Source organism: Vanessa cardui, chromosome 24, assembly GCF_905220365.1.
Source record: "Vanessa cardui chromosome 24, ilVanCard2.1, whole genome shotgun sequence".
In the NCBI taxonomy this organism is placed as follows: Eukaryota; Metazoa; Arthropoda; class Insecta; order Lepidoptera; family Nymphalidae; genus Vanessa; species Vanessa cardui.
Window position 1 is genome coordinate 9,560,610 of NC_061146.1, and position 19,874 is coordinate 9,580,483.

Below are 19,874 nucleotides of genomic sequence, written 5' to 3' on the forward strand. Positions count from 1 at the left end.
TCCATTGTTAATTTTACTGAAATAAAACGATGTTAAATCGGTTTCGATATTATCGAAATAATTCCATTAGCGAGTATATTATAGATAACATATATATGTATGCTAGTATACATTTTAAATATTTAATTTGTGTTTGTTTAATAAAACATACTTTATTATGTTAGCGAGATTAGAGGGAGCAAATATGGCTTTTTATTTAATAGGCTAGTGGACCTGATGCTGTATGATCACCACCACGCAGTGGCGTAAATAGGGCGGTGCCACCGGTGCGCAGGCTCAGGGCGTAGACTCTCAGGGACAAGAATAGACAAACTGGGCAGAACGATTGTTTTTTCGTTTTGCTCTTGTTAAGATTCCTCTGAGCCCCCAGTACTCGATTCCAATACAAACGCACTTACATGCTAGTATCATTAAAACCATACATCGCGCACATTTCTTTGGCGCTCGAGCGTATTTGTGTATAGTGTTTATCGTTAATGAGCAACGCATTTGCGATAGTGAACCTGCGTTTAAGTTTAAGTGAGTGAGACAGTAAAATAGGCAAAGGGTCTGCTTAAATAGGGTGCAGTTATAGAAGCACGCACAGGGTGCAGAAAAGGCTATTTACGGCACTGCCACCACCCTTAGACACAGTAAAAATATTAACCATTCATTATATAACCAATGTGGTAACTATGGTACCTGGTGTACACCTCAATACCCAAGGATTGCTAAGAGAGGCAATATTTAATAAGTGGGTAGTACCTACCCAGACGTGATGGATATACCAAACGAGAGATTTTATACCAAACGCTGGCAAAATTATAATGAAAGTTGAACCTGAGTTATATTCATATATTAGTATTCTAATACCTTATTTCTTATAAGTAATTCACTTTTGATATTTGCAGAAAGATCACATCGTTTTCTGTAAGACAAGTTCTATAAATTTAGGTTACTCAAATCAAATCAAGATATACTTTATTCAAGAACGCACTTTTGAATCGTCATTTAACAAACTAATAGGTTGGGGAAAAAGTTTCTTCGTATTTTATATGAAAATTCAAAAAGTTTTTTTTATAGTTTATTTACTTTTGACTAAAGTATGTAGGTGCTATTTTGTTCCATAACTTTTTGCCATCTTGTTGGTAGTGACATGATCCCATTGCTGTAAAAATTTTGGGGCTTCTGATCGAAAAACTGCGACAAGTGGTTTTGGCAGTCCTCTCGTGATGTTAACCTGACACTGCCTAAGGAATTCTGCAGAGACCGAAACAAATGAAAATCTGAAGGTGCAAGGTCAGGACTATACGGCGGATGCATTAATACCTCCCAGCCAAACTCTCGTAATTTTTGTTGAGTGGCTAAAGATGTGTGAGGTCTAGCGTTGTCATGGTGAAAAACCACACCCCTTCTGTTGATCAATTCTGGCCGCTTTCTCTCAATTTCTTGCTTCAATCTCATCAATTGTTCGCAATACAGTTCTGAATCGATGGTCCTGCCGGGTGGTAACAGCTCATAATGAATGATGCCCTTCCAATCCCACCATACACACAGCATTACCTTGTTGCGAGTTAATCCGGGTTTTGCCACAGTCTGTGAAGCTTGACCGGCCTTTGACCACGATCTTTTTCGCACGTTCTTGTCGTATGTGATCCACTTTACATCACCAGTTATCAGCGTCTTCAAAAATGGTTCGGTTTCATTACGTCGTAATAAAGAATCACAAATGAGTACACGGTTCATTAGGTTTCTTTCAGTGAGTTCATGAGGCACCCATATATCGAGCTTTTTTGTGTGCCCAGCTTTATTCAAATGAGTCAAAACCGTTTTGTGGTCAATTGCCAGTTCTTCAGCTACATCGTAACTACTAATATGCCGAACTTGCTCCACTTTTTCAAAAATGGCATCAATTTTGTCCCTAACAGGGCGACCAGAGCGAGATGCATCTTTGATATCAAAATTTCCGGCTTGAAAACGCTTAAACCAAACTTGCGCTACTCTCACAGATACTGCATTAGGTCCATAAACATCACAAATTTTATTCGCGGCTTGAGTTGCATTTTTACCTTTTTTATAGTAAAATTTTAAAATGTATCGAATTTCTTCTTTAGATTCACTCATTTTAACAACAACAAAAATAAATGAAAATCACACAAATTCCTAATTTGAATTTGGAAATGCCTTCTTTAAAATTAAATCTTTTTAATGATACCAAAACCAGCCAGATACAAATGGTATAGCCAAAGAGATTTTATTACAAGTTCATACATACTATATGCGAAAAGACTTTTTCCCCAACCTCATATATTAAATGAAGCTACTAACAGTTCGCAAAGTAGAGTCTACCGAGAAGAACCGGCAGGAAATCAGTAGTTACTCTTTTCCAACATCTAAAATATAGGATGTGTTAGTTATATACAATGATAAATATATACATGTATAAAACACCCTGACTTCCACGGTCAACAAACTACACGTACTATATGTAATTTTTACAAATTATTTGAATTTATGAACTGACAAAGTTAAAAATATCTGCGGAATTTTACAATAGAAAAGGATGTCCTAACAAGAACTTTAAATGGTTCTCATCCTAAAAAGAGAGCCAGAAGACTCTTTACATAGGGCTTCTGCCGCCTACAAACTGTAATGATTGTGAGAGAAAATAAAAATAAAAAAAAAGTAAAGTACCAGCCTGTAAATTTCCCACTGCTGGGCTAATAGCCCCCTCTCCCATTAAGGAGAGGGCTTGGAACATATTCCACCACGCTATTCCTATGCGGGTTGTTGGTAATGCACATGTGGCAGAATTTCAATGAAATTAGACACATGCAGGTTTCCTCACGATGTTTTCCTTCACCGCCAAGCACTAGATGAATTACAAACACAAATTAAGCACACATATACATAATGGTGCTTGCTTGGGTTTGAACATCGGTTAAGACTAACAATCTCGGTCAAGAGAAAGTAAACAAAATTTTTATTATTATTAATTTAACTAAACAGTCATTTTAAATGACAAGAATGAGCGATCAATAAAAAAATATCTTTAATCGAAAATGTGTCAATTTACAAAGAGTAAAGTCACGGGACGGCGCTAATGTAGTATGGACGGTACTAAAGAAGGCTTTTAAGGTTAATTTACAGCTTTCTACCGCTAGGAAAACATTTACGGCGGGACGTGACGCGATCACAACTCACAAGTGTCGAACGACGCCATCTTGGCGTTCTAATGACATTTAATTTCAATTTTCATATATTATAGAATGTTTTTTGGAATTTTTTTCATGAAATATGTGTTGCATTAATTGTGGAATACAGTTTTACAGTTCATTTGCATGTGTTTTTATAAAAAATATATATATAATTCTCAAAAAGAAAATGCTTGTGTATTCACAGTGAAACTAAGAAATCACTGATAATAATAATCATTGTATGTACACAAGACGTAAGGATAAGTTTATAATGCCAAGTTTCCGACACCTTAAAATCAATACATCCTTCTTGAAACAAAGTTACTATAAAAAAATTCGCACTTATTTTTAAATTCGCCAATTCTTCTTCAAACTTTCAGGTAGGATATATAAATATATTAATATATAATTGTATTAACTAACATAACTTAGTGCTATATTATTTTTATTATTAGAAAATACTAGTAAGTTTCTTGCCGGTTCTTCTCGTTAGAGCCTACTTTTTGAACCGGTGGTAGCTTTACTTAATATAAATAAATAAATATGAGAAAACATCACATACATTACTCTGATCCCAATGTAAGTAGCTAAAGCACTTGTGTTATGGAAAATCAGAACCCGACCCGGGACCTCGGAGTGGCATACCCATGAAAACCGCTGTACACTCCACTCGACCACGAAGGTTGTTAGTTGTTAAATGACAATTCAGAAGTTTTTCTTAAAATCTACTTGAATAAAGTATATTTTGATTTGATTTGCATGGTTGAACGTTGATAGTCCAAATACCAATATATTTTGCCTCCAAGCAACAGTACTTTGTATTGTTGCGTTCCGGTTTAGGGGGTCAGTGGGCCAGTGTAACCGCAGACACAAGGGATGTAACATCTTGGCACGGTTCATCAAGGTTATTGGCATATATTGATGTCAGAATTCTCACAGTGCCAATATTTAAGGCGGTGAAGACAACTACTGCAAAAAATCTACACAGTTGGACATTAAAGACCTGAATTGTCTATATACGGGATGTTTAGTATTTCCTACAACGTAATGGATCACGATTTACCATCAAATAACTCACTTGCCAGCCTGCCTACCTACAAGAAAACTCAAGTCCAATCCAATCATTAAAAATTCCTCGTAACATGGATGCAGTGTACGATACAAATAATGTTTTTTTTTACATTTTTCGATATTTCATTGCTTTTTAATTTCACGCTTAAATAAATGATAGAACGATAACAAATACAATACTGCAGTTAACGATGCAACCCAAATGAGTATTCATTTTGTACAAATATTGTGTTAAAAGTGAAAAAACCTTCAAGAAAAATAAGATATATTAAATTTTAGTGGAGAATTGAGGTGAGGTTGTATATCAAACAGAAACAAAACGATTGCAATGTATTTATAGTATTTTCTTATTTACATATATATTTATAATAGTAATAATAGATGGTCCAGTGGTTAGAACGTGTGCATTTTAACCGATGATTGCGGGTACAAACCCAGGCACTACTGAATTTTCATGTGCTTAATTTGTGTTTATAATTCATCTCGAGCTCTGCGGTGAAGGAAAACATCATGAGGAAACCTGCATGTGTCTACTTTCAATGACATTCGGCCACATGTGTATTCCAACCGGATTGGAGCAGCGTAGTGGATTATGCTCCAAACCTTCTCCTCAAAGGTAAAAGAGGCCGCACAGTGGGAAATTTATAGGTTGTCAATGATGTATGTTGTTATAATATGAGACAACATCAACATCACATACATTACTCTGATCCCAATGTAAGTAGCTGAAGCACTTGTGTTATGGAAATCAGAAGTAACGACGGTACCACAAACACCCAGACACAAGACAACATAGAAAACTAATGGTAATCTACATCGACTCGGCCAGGAATCGAACCCGGGACCTCAGAGTAGCGTACCCATGAAAACCGGTGTACACACCACTCGACCATAGAGGTCGTCGACCATAATATATGATTTGTTTCAGATGTATTTGATATGCATCCTTATTTTAATTATACCGGAATTTATCTCAACGAGCGCTTTGATTCCCGAAGAACCAAGAGGAATGATGAAACCTGTATTTCGTTATTTAAACACCGATTCGAAATATTCATGCAAGTGGTGTAATATGAGACCGAAGCCACATCGATACGAGGAACCAGTCAATAGGGATGTACAGATGTCACAAGAAATTATCGATTTATTTGACATACCGATTTTTGCAGCCCTAGCGAAAGACAGAGGCAGGGGTGATAAGAAAATAATACCGGATATTATAGCAAAGCTCATTTGATATTTTATGTTTTATTTATACAAATTAAAAAAAAAAAATTAATGTGTGTGTAATTGTTGGCTTTGTATGTGTGTGTGTGTGTATTTATTACCTTTGTGTGTAAATGTTATATTTGGTCGGAATCATTTGTGTCAGACGAATTCACATGTCGACAACCTTACATTATTTATATGTCTAGATCAAGCCTATACAAAATAACTAAAATAATTAGCCAATTTTTTATGTGGCTTTTATTTGTGCCAAAAAGGCACAGACTATGCCGATTTTATTATCTTTGTGTGCGTGACAGCTACGCTTGACAGTTTCCAAATGTCATAGTGATTTGCATATTTGTACAGTCGGGGTAAGAAAAGGTTCGTCATCTTAAGATCTATATTCATGTGCTTAGTATGAGCGATTATCTGCTTTACCGATCGAGAATATATGACACTGACAGACACACTATGACAATTCAGAAGAATTTGTAATGATTAATTACGCCAATAAAAAGATGTCACCGCTGTTTCATGTGCTTAATTTGTCTTTAATTCATCTCGTGCTCAGCGGTGAAGGAAAACACCGTGAGGAAACCTGCATGTGATAAATTTCATAGAAATTCTGCCAAATGAGTATTCCACCAACCCGCATTAGAACAGCGTGGTGGAATATGTTCCAAACCTTCTCCTCAAAGGGAGGGGAGGCCTTTAGCCCAGCAGTGGAAATTTACAGGCTGTTGTAGATCGAGAATATATGACACTGACATACATATTTTGACAATTCAGAAGAATTTGTAATTATTAATTACGCCATTAAAAAGATGTCATGTTGATATAAAACTAGACGTAGTCCAAAGATGTTATACTATTTTGAACCAAATTATTATACTATGTAAGTTTAATTTTATATTCAGTTGTCAGTTTAGTGTTTTAGTATCAAAAGGTACTAAGAGTTTCCGGCTTGATAATATTATTATTAACTTTAATTACTGCTCATTCTAGTAGAAAAAAAGGAGCAACAACAACAACAGTTTTATAAAGAAGGGACCGCGGTTTTTTTTTTTTAATTAAGACGAAGTCAATCTTTGTTAAGGTTTCTTAGTGAACTAATCAACATATGGGACCATTGGAATAGCTCATTTTAGGTTCATATTTTATTGTAGTTATTTAGTAAGCAAGCAAATGTAATTCCCAACTTGTTTTAGTTCGATGATTTTTCAATAAATTATTCTTATTATATAGCAATAAATGTGTTCTGAAGTGGAAAAATTCTGAAAACCTGATTTATATGAAAGTACTACATTTTTCTCAATTGTATAATGTCGCTTCAATTGTCTATCGATTCCCTATACCAGCTTATATACAACGTCAAGCAACTCAGTGAATATTTTTCTTATATTTATAAATAGAAATTTTAACAAAAAAAGCCGACTTAAAAAAATAACACTATTTTAAAACAAATTAATATGCACTATTTCATCTCATATTAAATTGTTTATATAATATATGAGACAAACAAAAAATACCGCTGAGTTTTTTTCGCCGGTTCTTCTCAGGTCAGGGTATTTTCTTTTCCGAACCGGTGATAATGTTTCAATTGACCATCAATAAGAAAGTGTAACACTTCTATATTGAATAAAGTTATTTGAATTTGAATAAAAAGTAATAAAAATAATTGTGTATTCAACATATTTTTTAGAGCCCTCTTAAGTCAAATGAAATGAAAAATACTAGACTATTTAAAAGTCAATATACGATTATATAACGTAGTTATAGTTATTGTTATATTTGGAGTCGGTGTCAGCAAAATGGGTTGGCGTGATTTTGAATTATTCATGATACCATCATCAAACTGGACCAAATTAAAATCATCAGGACCACATTGGAAGCACTAGCTTTCAAATAAAAATATCAAAATCGGTTCACTCATTAAAAAGTTATGAGGTAACAAATATAAATAAGGAAAACGTAAATACAGACGAATTGATAACCTCCTCCTTTTTTAAGTCGGTTGAAAATGCAATTAAAAGTATGTTTGGTAACGATCGCGATATTCTGACTCCATTACACCTTAATTTCCTTTCGATTCTAACTTTACAGATATATTTACATTTATTTAGATATATTTACTTTTCAAGGAACATTTTTTACTCAGAAAATGTAAGCACTCCGACCTTTCGAATTACATCAAATACTACTTAAAAAATATCAATAGAAAAACATATATCAAAGCGAACTCGTTTGCGAAAATATACAAAAATAAAACTGATATAAGACTTGCTACTTCACGCAGTTTCACCCTTCACCTTTCACAAGTTTCACCCTTTAAACTATTCCGAATGTGATGATCGTAGTATGTTGTTGATGTTCTATAGTTTACTAGTTAACCATTCCGGCTTCGGGTAGATTAGGTTAGATTTCAAAAAAACATTTATATAGTAATACATATAAACGTATTTCTGTGAGCTGCCAGTCGCTGGCAGTCACTGCCAGTCACTGCCAGTCATTGTCAGTAACTGCCAGTCACCACCAGTCAGCATCTTCAACAAGCTTCGACATTCAATTAATCAACACTCCTATTTATCACTTCGTGGGCTGATGAAAACTGTAAAGGAATCAGTTCAGTACTTCTCAAGTTTAGCTTATATGTAGATAAGACAAGCTATGTAACGAAATAAGTTGTTTTATAATCTGGTATCTTGAGATTATCCCGACACAAATAACAAACATACTCGGTAACTTTCTATAAGTGTGACGCCCACAAATATTTCTTGATAAATGAAATAGAATTGAAACAGTTAGTAATTATATAAACTCTTAAGAAGTATTAGTGTTCACTAAGTATACTTTGTGATATAGGTGACAAACCTGTAGGAGGCTCACCTGATGGAAAGAGCCTACCAGATATGAACATCTGCAACATTGAGGCAGCAGTATTACGATACTAACTGCATCAATAGGAATGTTCTCAAATCATGGAGATACGGAATGTTGATTTTTTAGCGGTTAACGCACAAACTTGTGTTTTTGGGATTTAATTAAACTGGGTTTAAACTGTTTGTAGTAGTAAATAGTTTATTCTTATAAAACACAAACAAACAAACGTATTAATCTCAAAAACAAAATATACAATTAGAATTCTTCGTCTTTCTAGAGATAGACAAACAAAATGCCTATTAAAAAGTTTTTTAATTTCCGCTAACTTGTCTAATGGAAAAAGTTTCTTACCTTCATAACCCAGGTACGTTGTGGAGGCATCATTTACATTAAATCTTAATGTTGTATGTCCATATACTCAGACCCATCTTTCCCAGTGGCACTTTGGGCAAGTGCCCAGGGCCCAGCGATCGATAGCCCCTCAGATCAAATAAAAGAATCTGCATATTTTTAAAATAAAGATTCTGATTTTTCGTCGTGTCATGTCTAAATTATTTATTTATTGATATACAATAAAGTGTATTTTGATTTGATTTTTCCGATGTTAATAAATCAGTAACTGTGTAGGTATTTCAACAAAGCAATATTTATTCGCAAATTGAAGAACGATGAAAGTCTTTTTGGGTATTCGCACAAAATAGTATCAATGTCACAGGGCCAGATTATCCTAATGTGCCCAGATCCTCCAATACTTTAAAGGCTGCCCTGTATATACTATATGTATAACAAAGTCCAATCACGAGAGTAGTAAAGACAAATAAATAACTTTAAGATTAAATTGTTTTCATATACATGGAATGGAAGGAAAAGGAAGGTAGAGAAAAATAAGGAAGGATTTGAAGAGTCCATAGCGCGATAGCTTAAAATGAGCCCTCTTTGGGCTATTGTCCTAAGGTGTCTTAAAAGGAGAGGTAAATAGCAATATTAGTAATACCTTAATTCATTTGGGGTTTCGCTATTGTTCTATTAAAAAAATCGTTTTCCTTGAATAATGTATACTACTACTACAACTACCACAAGAAACTATTACACGAATCTGATGGTGATTCGAGGAAACTTTGGAACAATATTTTTACTATTACAAATTTAAAACAGACGAAAACGGATAATTCTAAACTGCTTCACTGTAAGTCTTCGCAAGCAGAATCGCTTAACTTTATAAATAAGTACTTTAGCGGTATAGGAAAGGAACTGGCTGATTCCATAATTCGATCTCATATTGATGATCCAGACATCACGCTTCCGAGCGCTGCAAGCCTTAGCTCATTTGTTCTTCTTAACACCGACGAGGAGGAAATACATAGGGTGCTCACCAACTTAAAAACAAACAGTGCTCCTGGATGGGATGGCATTCCAACAAGCTTTCTGAAACAAGCTCGATCTCATGTTGTTCCTATAATTTGCCACTTAGTAAATTTGTGCTTCGAAAATGGTGTATTTCCCTCCTCACTGAAGGAATCACTTATAACACCAGTATACAAGGGCGGGGATGAACATGACATTAGCAATTACAGGCCAATATCTGTATTGACGTCAATATCAAAGGTCGTGGAAAAAGTCTTAAATACACGGATTGTACATTATTTACAAAAATTTGATATAATAGCAGACAATCAATTTGGCTTCCAAACAGGTAAATCAACTGCAGACGCCGTAGAAGCTCTAACATCAGTAGTCGTAAACGATCTGGATGCCAAACGCAAATGCCTAGGAGTATTTATCGACCTAAAAAAGGCGTTTGACACGGTGTGTATCCCTATCCTTGTTAATAAGTTAGAACGTATAGGTTTTAGAGATACTCCACTGAAACTCATCAAGGACTACCTCAGCAACAGAACTCAGAGGGTTAAAGTTGGTGCTGCGATAAGTAATCGTGAGACTATTGACTACGGAGTACCACAGGGCAGCGTGTTAGGACCTACTCTGTTCCTGGTCTACCTTAACGATCTGTGCAACTTAAAAATAAAAAATACCAGATTTTTTTCCTACGCAGATGACACCGCTCTGATATTTTCCAATAAAACATGGGATCTAGTAAGAACTGATGCAGAACTAGGTCTCAAGGTGGTTGCGGAGTGGCTAAAAAATAATTTGCTCACCCTAAATACCCAAAAAACAAAATACGTTTCTTTTTCACTCAACAATAGAACGCAACCGACAAATTTTGATATCAAGGTACATCATTGCGCTAATACCTTGAGATCCACAGGATGTAACTGTCCTTCTATAGAAAAGGTGGATAACGTGAAGTATTTGGGTGTTATATTGGACTACAGGCTCTCATGGCATGCTCATATTGAACTGGTGGCTTCTAGGTTACGTAAACTAATCTGGATATTTAAAATCCTTCGACAAGTAGCAACAAAATCATTAATTAACCAAATTTACACTGCTTTGGCCCAATCTGTCTCCATCTATTGCATCACAGTATGGGGTGGGGCAGCCAAAAGCAAATTAATTCAAATAGAAAGAGCACAGAGGGCACTACTTAAGGTAGCTTATTTCAAAAAGCGTAGGTTTTCAACTCAGAAACTGTACACCGAAACTGATTTACTCTCCATTAGAAAGCTTTTCGTATTACATATAATATTAAAAAAGCATACAAAATTAGATTACAACCCAAAAAACATGAATAAGCGAAGAAACACTAGTGTTGCTAAGAAAATACAGACACATACAAAATTTGCTCAATCACAGTTACAGTATCTTGCATCGCATTTGTATAATAAATGCAATGACATCCTACAAATATACCCTCTAACTCTGCACGAATGTAAACCGAAAATAATTGCGTGGCTTAAAAGTTTGAGTTATGATGATACTGAATTATTACTTTATCACGTTTTGTAGATTGGATTGGATATCTATACAATTAGCCATACAGACACACACACACACACACACACACACACACACACACACACACACACACACACACACACACACACACATACATATACAGAGAGAGACACACACGCGAACGCGCTCTACCTTTAGCTATTATATATATATATATGTATTTTTGTAATTCTTAATTCTTAGCTTGTTTCATCTTATAACTTTGAATTAAAGTGTGAATGTGTTAAGGAAGAGCGACTTCTTCTGGCACGGGAGCTCACGGCACTCAAAAGAAGAAGTCAACCTTTGAGATTTTATTGTACTGTCTTGGTTATTGATGAAATAAACATTTATTATTATTATTATTATTATGTATGACATACGGAGCCGAAACGTGGACACTCACGGCAAGGCTGGTCCACCACTTTAAAGTTGCTCAGCGTGCTATGGAAAGGGCATTGCTCGGCGTTTCTCTGCGGGATCGCATCAGAAATGAGGCGATCCGCCAGAGAACCAAAGTCATCGAACCCACCGCTGCCGCCATTAGTAAGCTGAAATGGCAGTGGGCTGGCCATATTTGTCGCAGAACTGATAACCGTTGGGGGAAACGTGTTCTAGAGTGGAGACTGCGTCTCGGCAAACGTAGTGTAGGACGTCCTCGGGCACGGTGGAGTGACGACTTACGCAAGACGGCTGGCAGGAGCTGGATGCGAGTAGCCCACGAACAATCTCAGTGGCGTGCAAATGGAGAGGCCTATGTCCAGCAGTGGACGGAAATGGGATGATGGATTGGATTGGATTGGATCAGTACCAACCACTGAACAAACAGCTCAAACTTATTATCTAAAAATACTAAACAAAAACCAACACTTCTGACGGTCTAAAAATTCATAATTTATTCCATTATCATAAAAATGTAACGCGTTTGAACATAAAATATTTACTGTCGATAAACAGGCCAAAGAAATAGTTTTGATTTTTTTATGTTCGTTTTATATCAGCGCATGTCTCGCCGAAAAATATGGAATTGAACGGATCCTTTTACGGCTCCAAACGCTAAAAGATCAGTGTTATAAGTTTTACGTCGTGTCTGTCTGTGGCCTCGTAGCAACTAACCAATGGCCCGCGTTTGATTTAGTTATTTTTAAGATGTATTTCTTTAGGTGTTTCCTGTAAAATTATGAGAAGGTACTTTTAATGGTAACATAAAAGATATCATTGATTCTGTTCTTCTCTTTGAAGATAATCAGCTGATTTCTAGTTCTTGAAAGACCAATTCTAATGGTCTAATTGGTCCAAAATTAAGTGTCCTGTAATTTCAATGATTTTACAGTTACATGATATATTAAATCCGATGACGCAGCATTATCTGGAATCAGCAGTATACCTCACTCCTAACCGGCTTACAGTAGAGGTATCAAGTTTGTGCTTAATGGAAATTACAGATGAATATTTGGAAGATATACTTTTTGGCAATTTATAAAAAAAAAGATAAGGGCATTTATAGTAGTTGTTTAAAAATAATATTAATTATAAATAATGATTATTAATTCATATGTTATTCATTATTTGTGAGCAATCAAACTCTATTTTCATATACTTCGAAGAAATAAAACTTCTCAAGCGCGTACATGAGTGCATGCACCATCTATTTCAGTTTTAAATAAAGGAAAGCGCTTCAGACCTTAATTAGGTCGGTGTCCAATCCGTAAAACTTGCCATCAGTAAAATACATTATACTGCAGAAGTGAGTTTGCAAGTATGTTTACATAATCCGATGGGTTGGAAATCCGTCACGACTCAGTGAAGTTAGGCTCAGGGCAGTTTAGGTGAAGTGGAAATGTAATACTTAACTATCGCGCCAGTGTAATTTCAAGTACAACTTGAAAAAATCATCAATTCGTTGAGACATCAGGTGTATTTGCCATGTTTTTATTTTTACTTGGCAGAGCTCGATATTTCGACATTATCTACGAATGTCTTGTTCACGAGATTGACCTAACTTATTCATTGTTAAAATAAAAATATCCAAAAGTTATTTTTGAGATAAATCCGGACGTAAAAGAACCTTTTGTTGCTGTCGTACGTGGTTTCTGTTTCACGTTTTTCATACAATTTAGCTTGAAGTTACACTAAGAATGTCGAGGATTTTGCCAGATAGGTAATCGAAATATTTGTGGAGTATGTAAGCAAATTCATGTCACTGGCAATGGCGGTCTAACAGGGGAGGCGGAAAGAATGATCCGCTCTGAGCCTCCAGTCTTGGAGAGCCAAATCCGCGTTCCCCTGATCAAATCCCAAACAAGACTAAATATGTACACCCATCTAGAAGTTTTACACATAAAGATATGTCTATATATTTTTTTAAAGGGGTGTCCTTCATCTTTGCCTCCCCGCTCGCTGAAGGTCTTAGTCCGCCACTGTGTCACTCTTAAAGAAGTTTCAATAAATCTAAATCTCTATAATAAATTTCATTAATTATTATTATTAGGAAATAATTCCCATACAATGTTCAAAAATTAATTCGTTTGAAATTGATCTTCTGTATCGTCATACAGAAAATAAAGGAAAGAAAAAGAAAAACATGCATCTGCATGTTTGTGACAAAATTCTGCCGTCAATTGGGGATCAAAAATACAGCACCGGTCGTAAACGGGGTTGCAGGGCATATGTTGTCGCCCTGGAATCCCGTGTGTTTATCATCAAACAGCTACTAGTAGATCAATTTCAAATGAATTATTAATTAGGTTTTTAAAATCGCCCGTGGAAACCCAATAATTTTGGTACGGCCCAATCCTCAAATGTCACCGAACCGCAAAAGCCATGTAGCCAAGCCAAATACGGAAATAAAATTGGCTTAAAAATTAGCTGGCTTCATTTTCAAGAACAAAATACACTAATAATAATAAGTATGTTTTGATTTACAAAGTCAGTTCGAATATTTATTAAAAAACAATTACACGCTCAGTTAAACATTGTTAATGAAACACAAGTTTTATAAAACTTATTTAAAAACTATTTTCAAACAAAAATAATGGCAAATATAGACGTCAAAATAATTTTATTATTATTCTACATGATCAATACATCAAAAAGTGTAACTTTAAAAGTGAATAATTTACTTGATCGATTATCAGCGCCCGATGGAAATGAAATAGCTTTCAAAGATATTGACAGTTACAAAACAAGAAGGCATACAAATCATGAAGATTACAAACAAAATATTCAAAAGCCAGAACGACTTTTGAATAATCACTACAACAAGTTATTAATTAAAAGAATAATTCCGCATGGCATGAAACCATCTGGGCTTGAATATGACACTAAATTTAAAACCTATTACAAACCATTAATAAGAATACATAAAGAAAAACAAAACAAATATTCGGAAGATAATAATAGGAACGATATTGCTTTTATCGTATCAAACAATCCTAAATTGAAACATTTTGAATTAAAAAACATTAAATATGATAAAGATTCAGTATTATTGGAACCATTCAAATTATCAACAAGTGAAATGTCAGGCAGCGAATTTGATGTTATAAAAAATCTTGAAAATATAATTAAAAGTATTGAATCTAGGACGCAAAGAATAAAGGCATACGATAAAGTTATTAAGCTACTTAAAAATATGTTGAGAAGTCCACAGTTTGAAAAATCTGGTGAGGTCAATGACCCTTTTGCTCCTGGTAAAGTTATGTCTGTAGATAGAGACACGGCTACAGAGAAAAACAAAGTTTGGATGCCGCATTACCCTCCGTGGAATTATTGGACGGTATGTAATATTATGTATGATGGAGTAGCTTGTCCGAGGGATGTTTTCTTAAATGTGTGGTTTCCCGCCGACACATACGAATCACTTTGTTTTATAAAACAATGCGGGTAATAATTTAGTTTTTTTTTTTGTAAATATAATTTTTTATTACCTTGCAACACAACATATTCTTAGAACGATATTCTTTTACGCAGAAGGGTGAACTGGGTTTCTTATATCTGTCTCTTTCTTTTACATATATATGGTTGTATATTATATTATGTACTTATAACTTATTTTTTTGTTATTCACGCAGAATTTCTAGAAATGATTTTATTTCTTGTCAATTACTCTGAAACTTTGTTAATTTATTACAAAGTCTATTATTTATAAATAGCGCAAGAAACTTCCGTTTCTTTTTTTAATTTTTTTTTTTTTTTGATAAAAATGACCAGATGTTCGATAAATAACTAATATTAACGCTAATTAAACTCGTTTTGTTAAGAAAAACTAAGAATACTGTAAAATAATAAAAAAGATAATAATTAAAGTATTACTACTCTGATAGAGTACTAAGACAATATTTTTTTTGGTCATAATCGTTTTTAGTAACTAAAAGATAGTAAGAAATAGAATTATTATACCCTAAAGGTTACACACGATACAAGAGATATATTGATATTATTATTATCTGTGGTCGCTCATTTCGACCAAATATTTGGCGCGTTTAAAATTGAGTTCCAGTAATTAATTTATATTGTTAAGGGAATACTTACAGTTAGATACATCAGAGTCGTATTATCCAGTTTTGTCTGCACTATGCAACTTCTTAGTGGCACACAATGTCTAAAAGAAGGAAGGACTGGTATTTGGTGACAAGGTTTAGGAAATCATTGTTAATTAATTTGTTGAACTCAATATTTTTATATTCCAATATATTAATGGCGTACCGTCTTATATAGTAATAAACATAATTATTAATAAAATTACTTTTTCGGAAATTAGAAAAGAGTAAATGATGTTGATGATGCTTTACTCTTTCTCATATGTTATATGGCCTGTCTTAAAACCCTGACATGGTCAATCTAACACGGCACGGTATATACTTACAGTGGAAAGGACCAAATGTTATATGATCAAGGACTTCAATTGAATAGGTTGACGGACGAGCATATGGGCCACCTGATGGTTAAAGTGATCATCCATAGACAATGACGCTGTAAGAAATATTAACTATTCCTTACATCGACAATGCGACACCAACCTTGAGGACTAAGATGCTATGTCCCTTGTGCCTGTAGTTACCCTGGCTCAGTCACCCTTCAAACCGGAACACAACAATACTGCGTACTGTTTAGCGGTAGAAAATCTGATGAGTGGGTGGTACCTACGAAAGCGGGCTTACACAAAGCCCTACCACCAAGTGTATTATAAATAAAGATACATGTATTAATCATAAACTCCTCGTAGTGCACAATTTAGCTGAATTATTAGCAAATCACGCGGCGGGCGGGCTTACACAAAGCCCTACCACCAAGTAAACTTATTTTATTCATACTAATTTAATCCATATGGTTTTTTTTTATCTAGTATAAGAAGAACCTTCATCAAGACGTATGTCCCGGAGAACAAGTGAAACTTGGAAATATTTGTATATGGACTCCACCGCATTAACAATGCTTATTCATACTTTTGCATATACATTTTAAACAGAAAATAAATACACCATAAAAATATAATGACCTTTTTTTTCAATCGAGTACTACATAACAGTCACCAAATTATCCAGACACGCGGTAGCGTGTCAGCCAAGTTCAGGTAACAGAACTGGCGAGTAGGAACGTGTGTAATTTTACACGAACCATTTGGAACCCCTTCATAACTCAAAAACTGTTTGACATAAACGTGTCAAATTTGGCAGATATATTAAGACTTGCGACATACATATTTGCTCCAGATTTCATAAACACATCTCAAACGGTTATTTAGATATTAATGTCCAAAAATCGTCGATTTTATCACTGACTGACCTATAGATCAAAACTATTTCCCACTTCCAGGTGTCCTAAAACGTTCAAATTTGGCTTACAGGTAGATAATTAGGTGAATATAAAGGGAAAAGTTTTTCATTATATTGCTACTATTGTATTAGGTTGGGGAAAAAGTCTTTTCGCATATAGTATGTATGAACTTGTAATAAAATCTCTTTGGCTATACCATTTGTATCTGGCTGGTTTTGGTATCATTAATAGGTTTTAATTTTAAAGAAGGCACTTCCAAATTCAAATTAGGAATTTGTGTGATTTTCATTTGTACATCATACAACAAAATTGTTGTTAAAATGAGTGAATCTAAAGAAGAAATTCGATACATTTTAAAATTTTACTATAAAAAAGGTAAAAATGCAACTCAAGCCGCGAAAAAAATTTGTGATGTTTATGGACCTAATGCAGTATCTGTGAGAGTAGCGCAAGTTTGGTTTAAGCGTTTTCAAGCCGGAAATTTTGATATCAAAGATGCATCTCGCTCTGGTCGCCCTGTTACGGACAAAACTGATGCCATTTTTGAAAAAGTGGAGGAAGATCGGCATATTAATAGTTACGATGTATCTGAAGAACTGGCAATTGACCACAAAACGGTTTTGACTCATTTGAATAAAGCTGGGTACACAAAAAAGCTCGATATATGGGTGCCTCATGAACTCACTGAAAGAAACCTAATGAACCGTGTACTCATTTGTGATTCTTTATTACGACGTAATGAAACCGAACCATTTTTGAAGAAGCTGATAACTGGTGATGAAAAGTGGATCACATACGACAAGAACGTGCGAAAAAGATCGTGGTCAAAGGCCGGTCAACCTTCACAGACTGTGGCAAAACCCGGATTAACTCGCAACAAGGTAATGCTGTGTGTATGGTGGGATTGGAAGGGCATCATTCATTATGAGCTGTTACCGCCCGGCAGGACCGTCGATTCAGAACTGTATTGCGAACAATTGATGAGATTGAAGCAAGAAATTGAGAGAAAGCGGCCAGAATTGATCAACAGAAGGGGTGTGGTTTTTCACCATGACAACGCTAGACCTCACACATCTTTAGCCACTCAACAAAAATTACGAGAGTTTGGCTGGGAGGTATTAATGCATCCGCCGTATAGTCCTGACCTTGCACCTTCAGATTTTCATCTGTTTCGGTCTCTGCAGAATTCCTTAGGCAGTGTCAGGTTAACATCACGAGAGGACTGCCAAAACCACTTGTCGCAGTTTTTCGATCAGAAGCCCCAAAATTTTTACAGCAATGGGATCATATCACTACCAACAAGATGGCAAAAAGTTATGGAACAAAATGGCACCTACATACTTTAGTCAAATGTAAATAAACTATTAAAAAAACTTTTTGAATTTTCATATAAAATACGAAGAAACTTTTACCCCAACCTATTATACTTATAGGGCCTGTTACTTTAATAACTGTAAAAAAATGATGTAAGAACCTTTAATTAAAACTTAAGTCTTAACGTGAATATATGACGAGTTGAATACCACCCTTGTTTTTTTTATTTATATAATTACGTTTTTATTAGGTTACTAAGTGGGATTTTCTATTGATTTATTCTTTCCATTATTAGAATACTAATATTATAATATATTAGATATATTAGAATATTAAAATATTATAAATTAATATTAGAATACTAATATTCTACTACAGTCTCAGGAAACTAATACGTTTCCTGAGACTGTAGTAGAATATGTACGCTCCAAGCGGGGATCCTTATTGCTTGGAAGAAGAGTATCGAGCAAGCATGCTGATGTCACCAAAAGACTGATGAATGGATCCATTTGAAAAATAGAGAAGGTACATTGGGACGTCGATAACAGCAATAGCGTACTTAAAATTACAATACAATTTAAACATAATTTAAATGTATGAGTAAAAACTAAGTTTCAGATGTTAAGTTGGGAACAAGTCCCTATTTGCTTGTCATATTCTACTACTATTCACAAATCACAAGCGCGTTAGCCTTGACAGTGCTCTTCTCGATATAAGCTCCTCTAAATTTAGTAAGGGGCAGGCTTACGTTGGCTTTTCCAGAGTTAAAACCTTAGATGAGGTACATCTTATCAATTTAGTTTCAGGTCAAATTAAGACTTGAGAGAGCTCTATTGTAGAGTACAACCGTCTGGCCAAGTTATACCACCCCGACTTGGCCAAATGAAATAAAAAAACGCGTGCAAAAATATAGAACGTAACATAAGAAAGAGAATTAAACAATACTTTAACAACAATCCTTTGACATTAAATTTGTTATTAATAAGTACCAAATAATTATTTATGTACAAAAAGTAATGATATCCCATCAAAAATATAAATATAAAATGAGAGCCAAGTTCAGTATTATGAAATATACGACAACGTATCCAGACGAGTACCATTGTTTTTTTTTGTGCTTATGAATAGAAGTGTAGTGCTTGTGTGCTTATATTTGTAACAAGGTTTGCACTTGCGAAGGCTATAATATAATTCGTATATGAGAACTAGCCAAGTCAGACCTTAGTCTACAATACATTATTCTAAGTTATAAGGAGAAATGTTATTTTATGTTGTATTAAATGAATTCCAGGAAGCACAATGGAACTTGGCACCCATTTAGATCACATTTCTTTTGTCGTTGAAGTCAACAACCAAGGTATATTTTATAATACTGAACTTGGCTATCATTTCACATTTGTTTTTGATGGGATCCAATTTTCTAGCTTTACCGAGGAACACACAAGGCATTATGGAATGTTTTAAAACAATTCACGCAGATATACGATAAAACCAACCAACCACCACCATTGTCTGGCTGGGAACAAAATAAAAAAAAATACAAAAACA

General features: G+C 34.7%; 1 protein-coding gene across 1 annotated transcript; it reads left to right on the forward strand.

Annotated features, from left to right (window-relative positions):
* Nucleotides 1-14,257: 14,257 nt before the first annotated feature.
* LOC124540291 lies at nucleotides 14,258-16,720 on the forward strand. The gene is made up of 2 exons (XM_047117765.1): nucleotides 14,258-15,012; nucleotides 16,582-16,720. Exons 1-2 carry the CDS (start codon nucleotides 14,269-14,271, stop codon nucleotides 16,663-16,665), a joined length of 828 nt encoding a protein of 275 aa, XP_046973721.1. The 5' UTR covers nucleotides 14,258-14,268; the 3' UTR covers nucleotides 16,666-16,720.
* The last annotated feature ends 3,154 nt before the right edge of the window (nucleotides 16,721-19,874 follow it).

Excerpts from the sequence above, each read along its gene's own strand:
- LOC124540291 (XM_047117765.1), top strand. The coding sequence starts at position 14,269 with ATGGCAAATATAGACGTCAAAATAATTTTATTATTATTCTACATGATC. Across the intron at positions 15,013-16,581 it reads CTCCGTGGAATTATTGGACG|TATAAGAAGAACCTTCATCA; the intron begins GTATGTAATATT and ends TTTTTTATCTAG.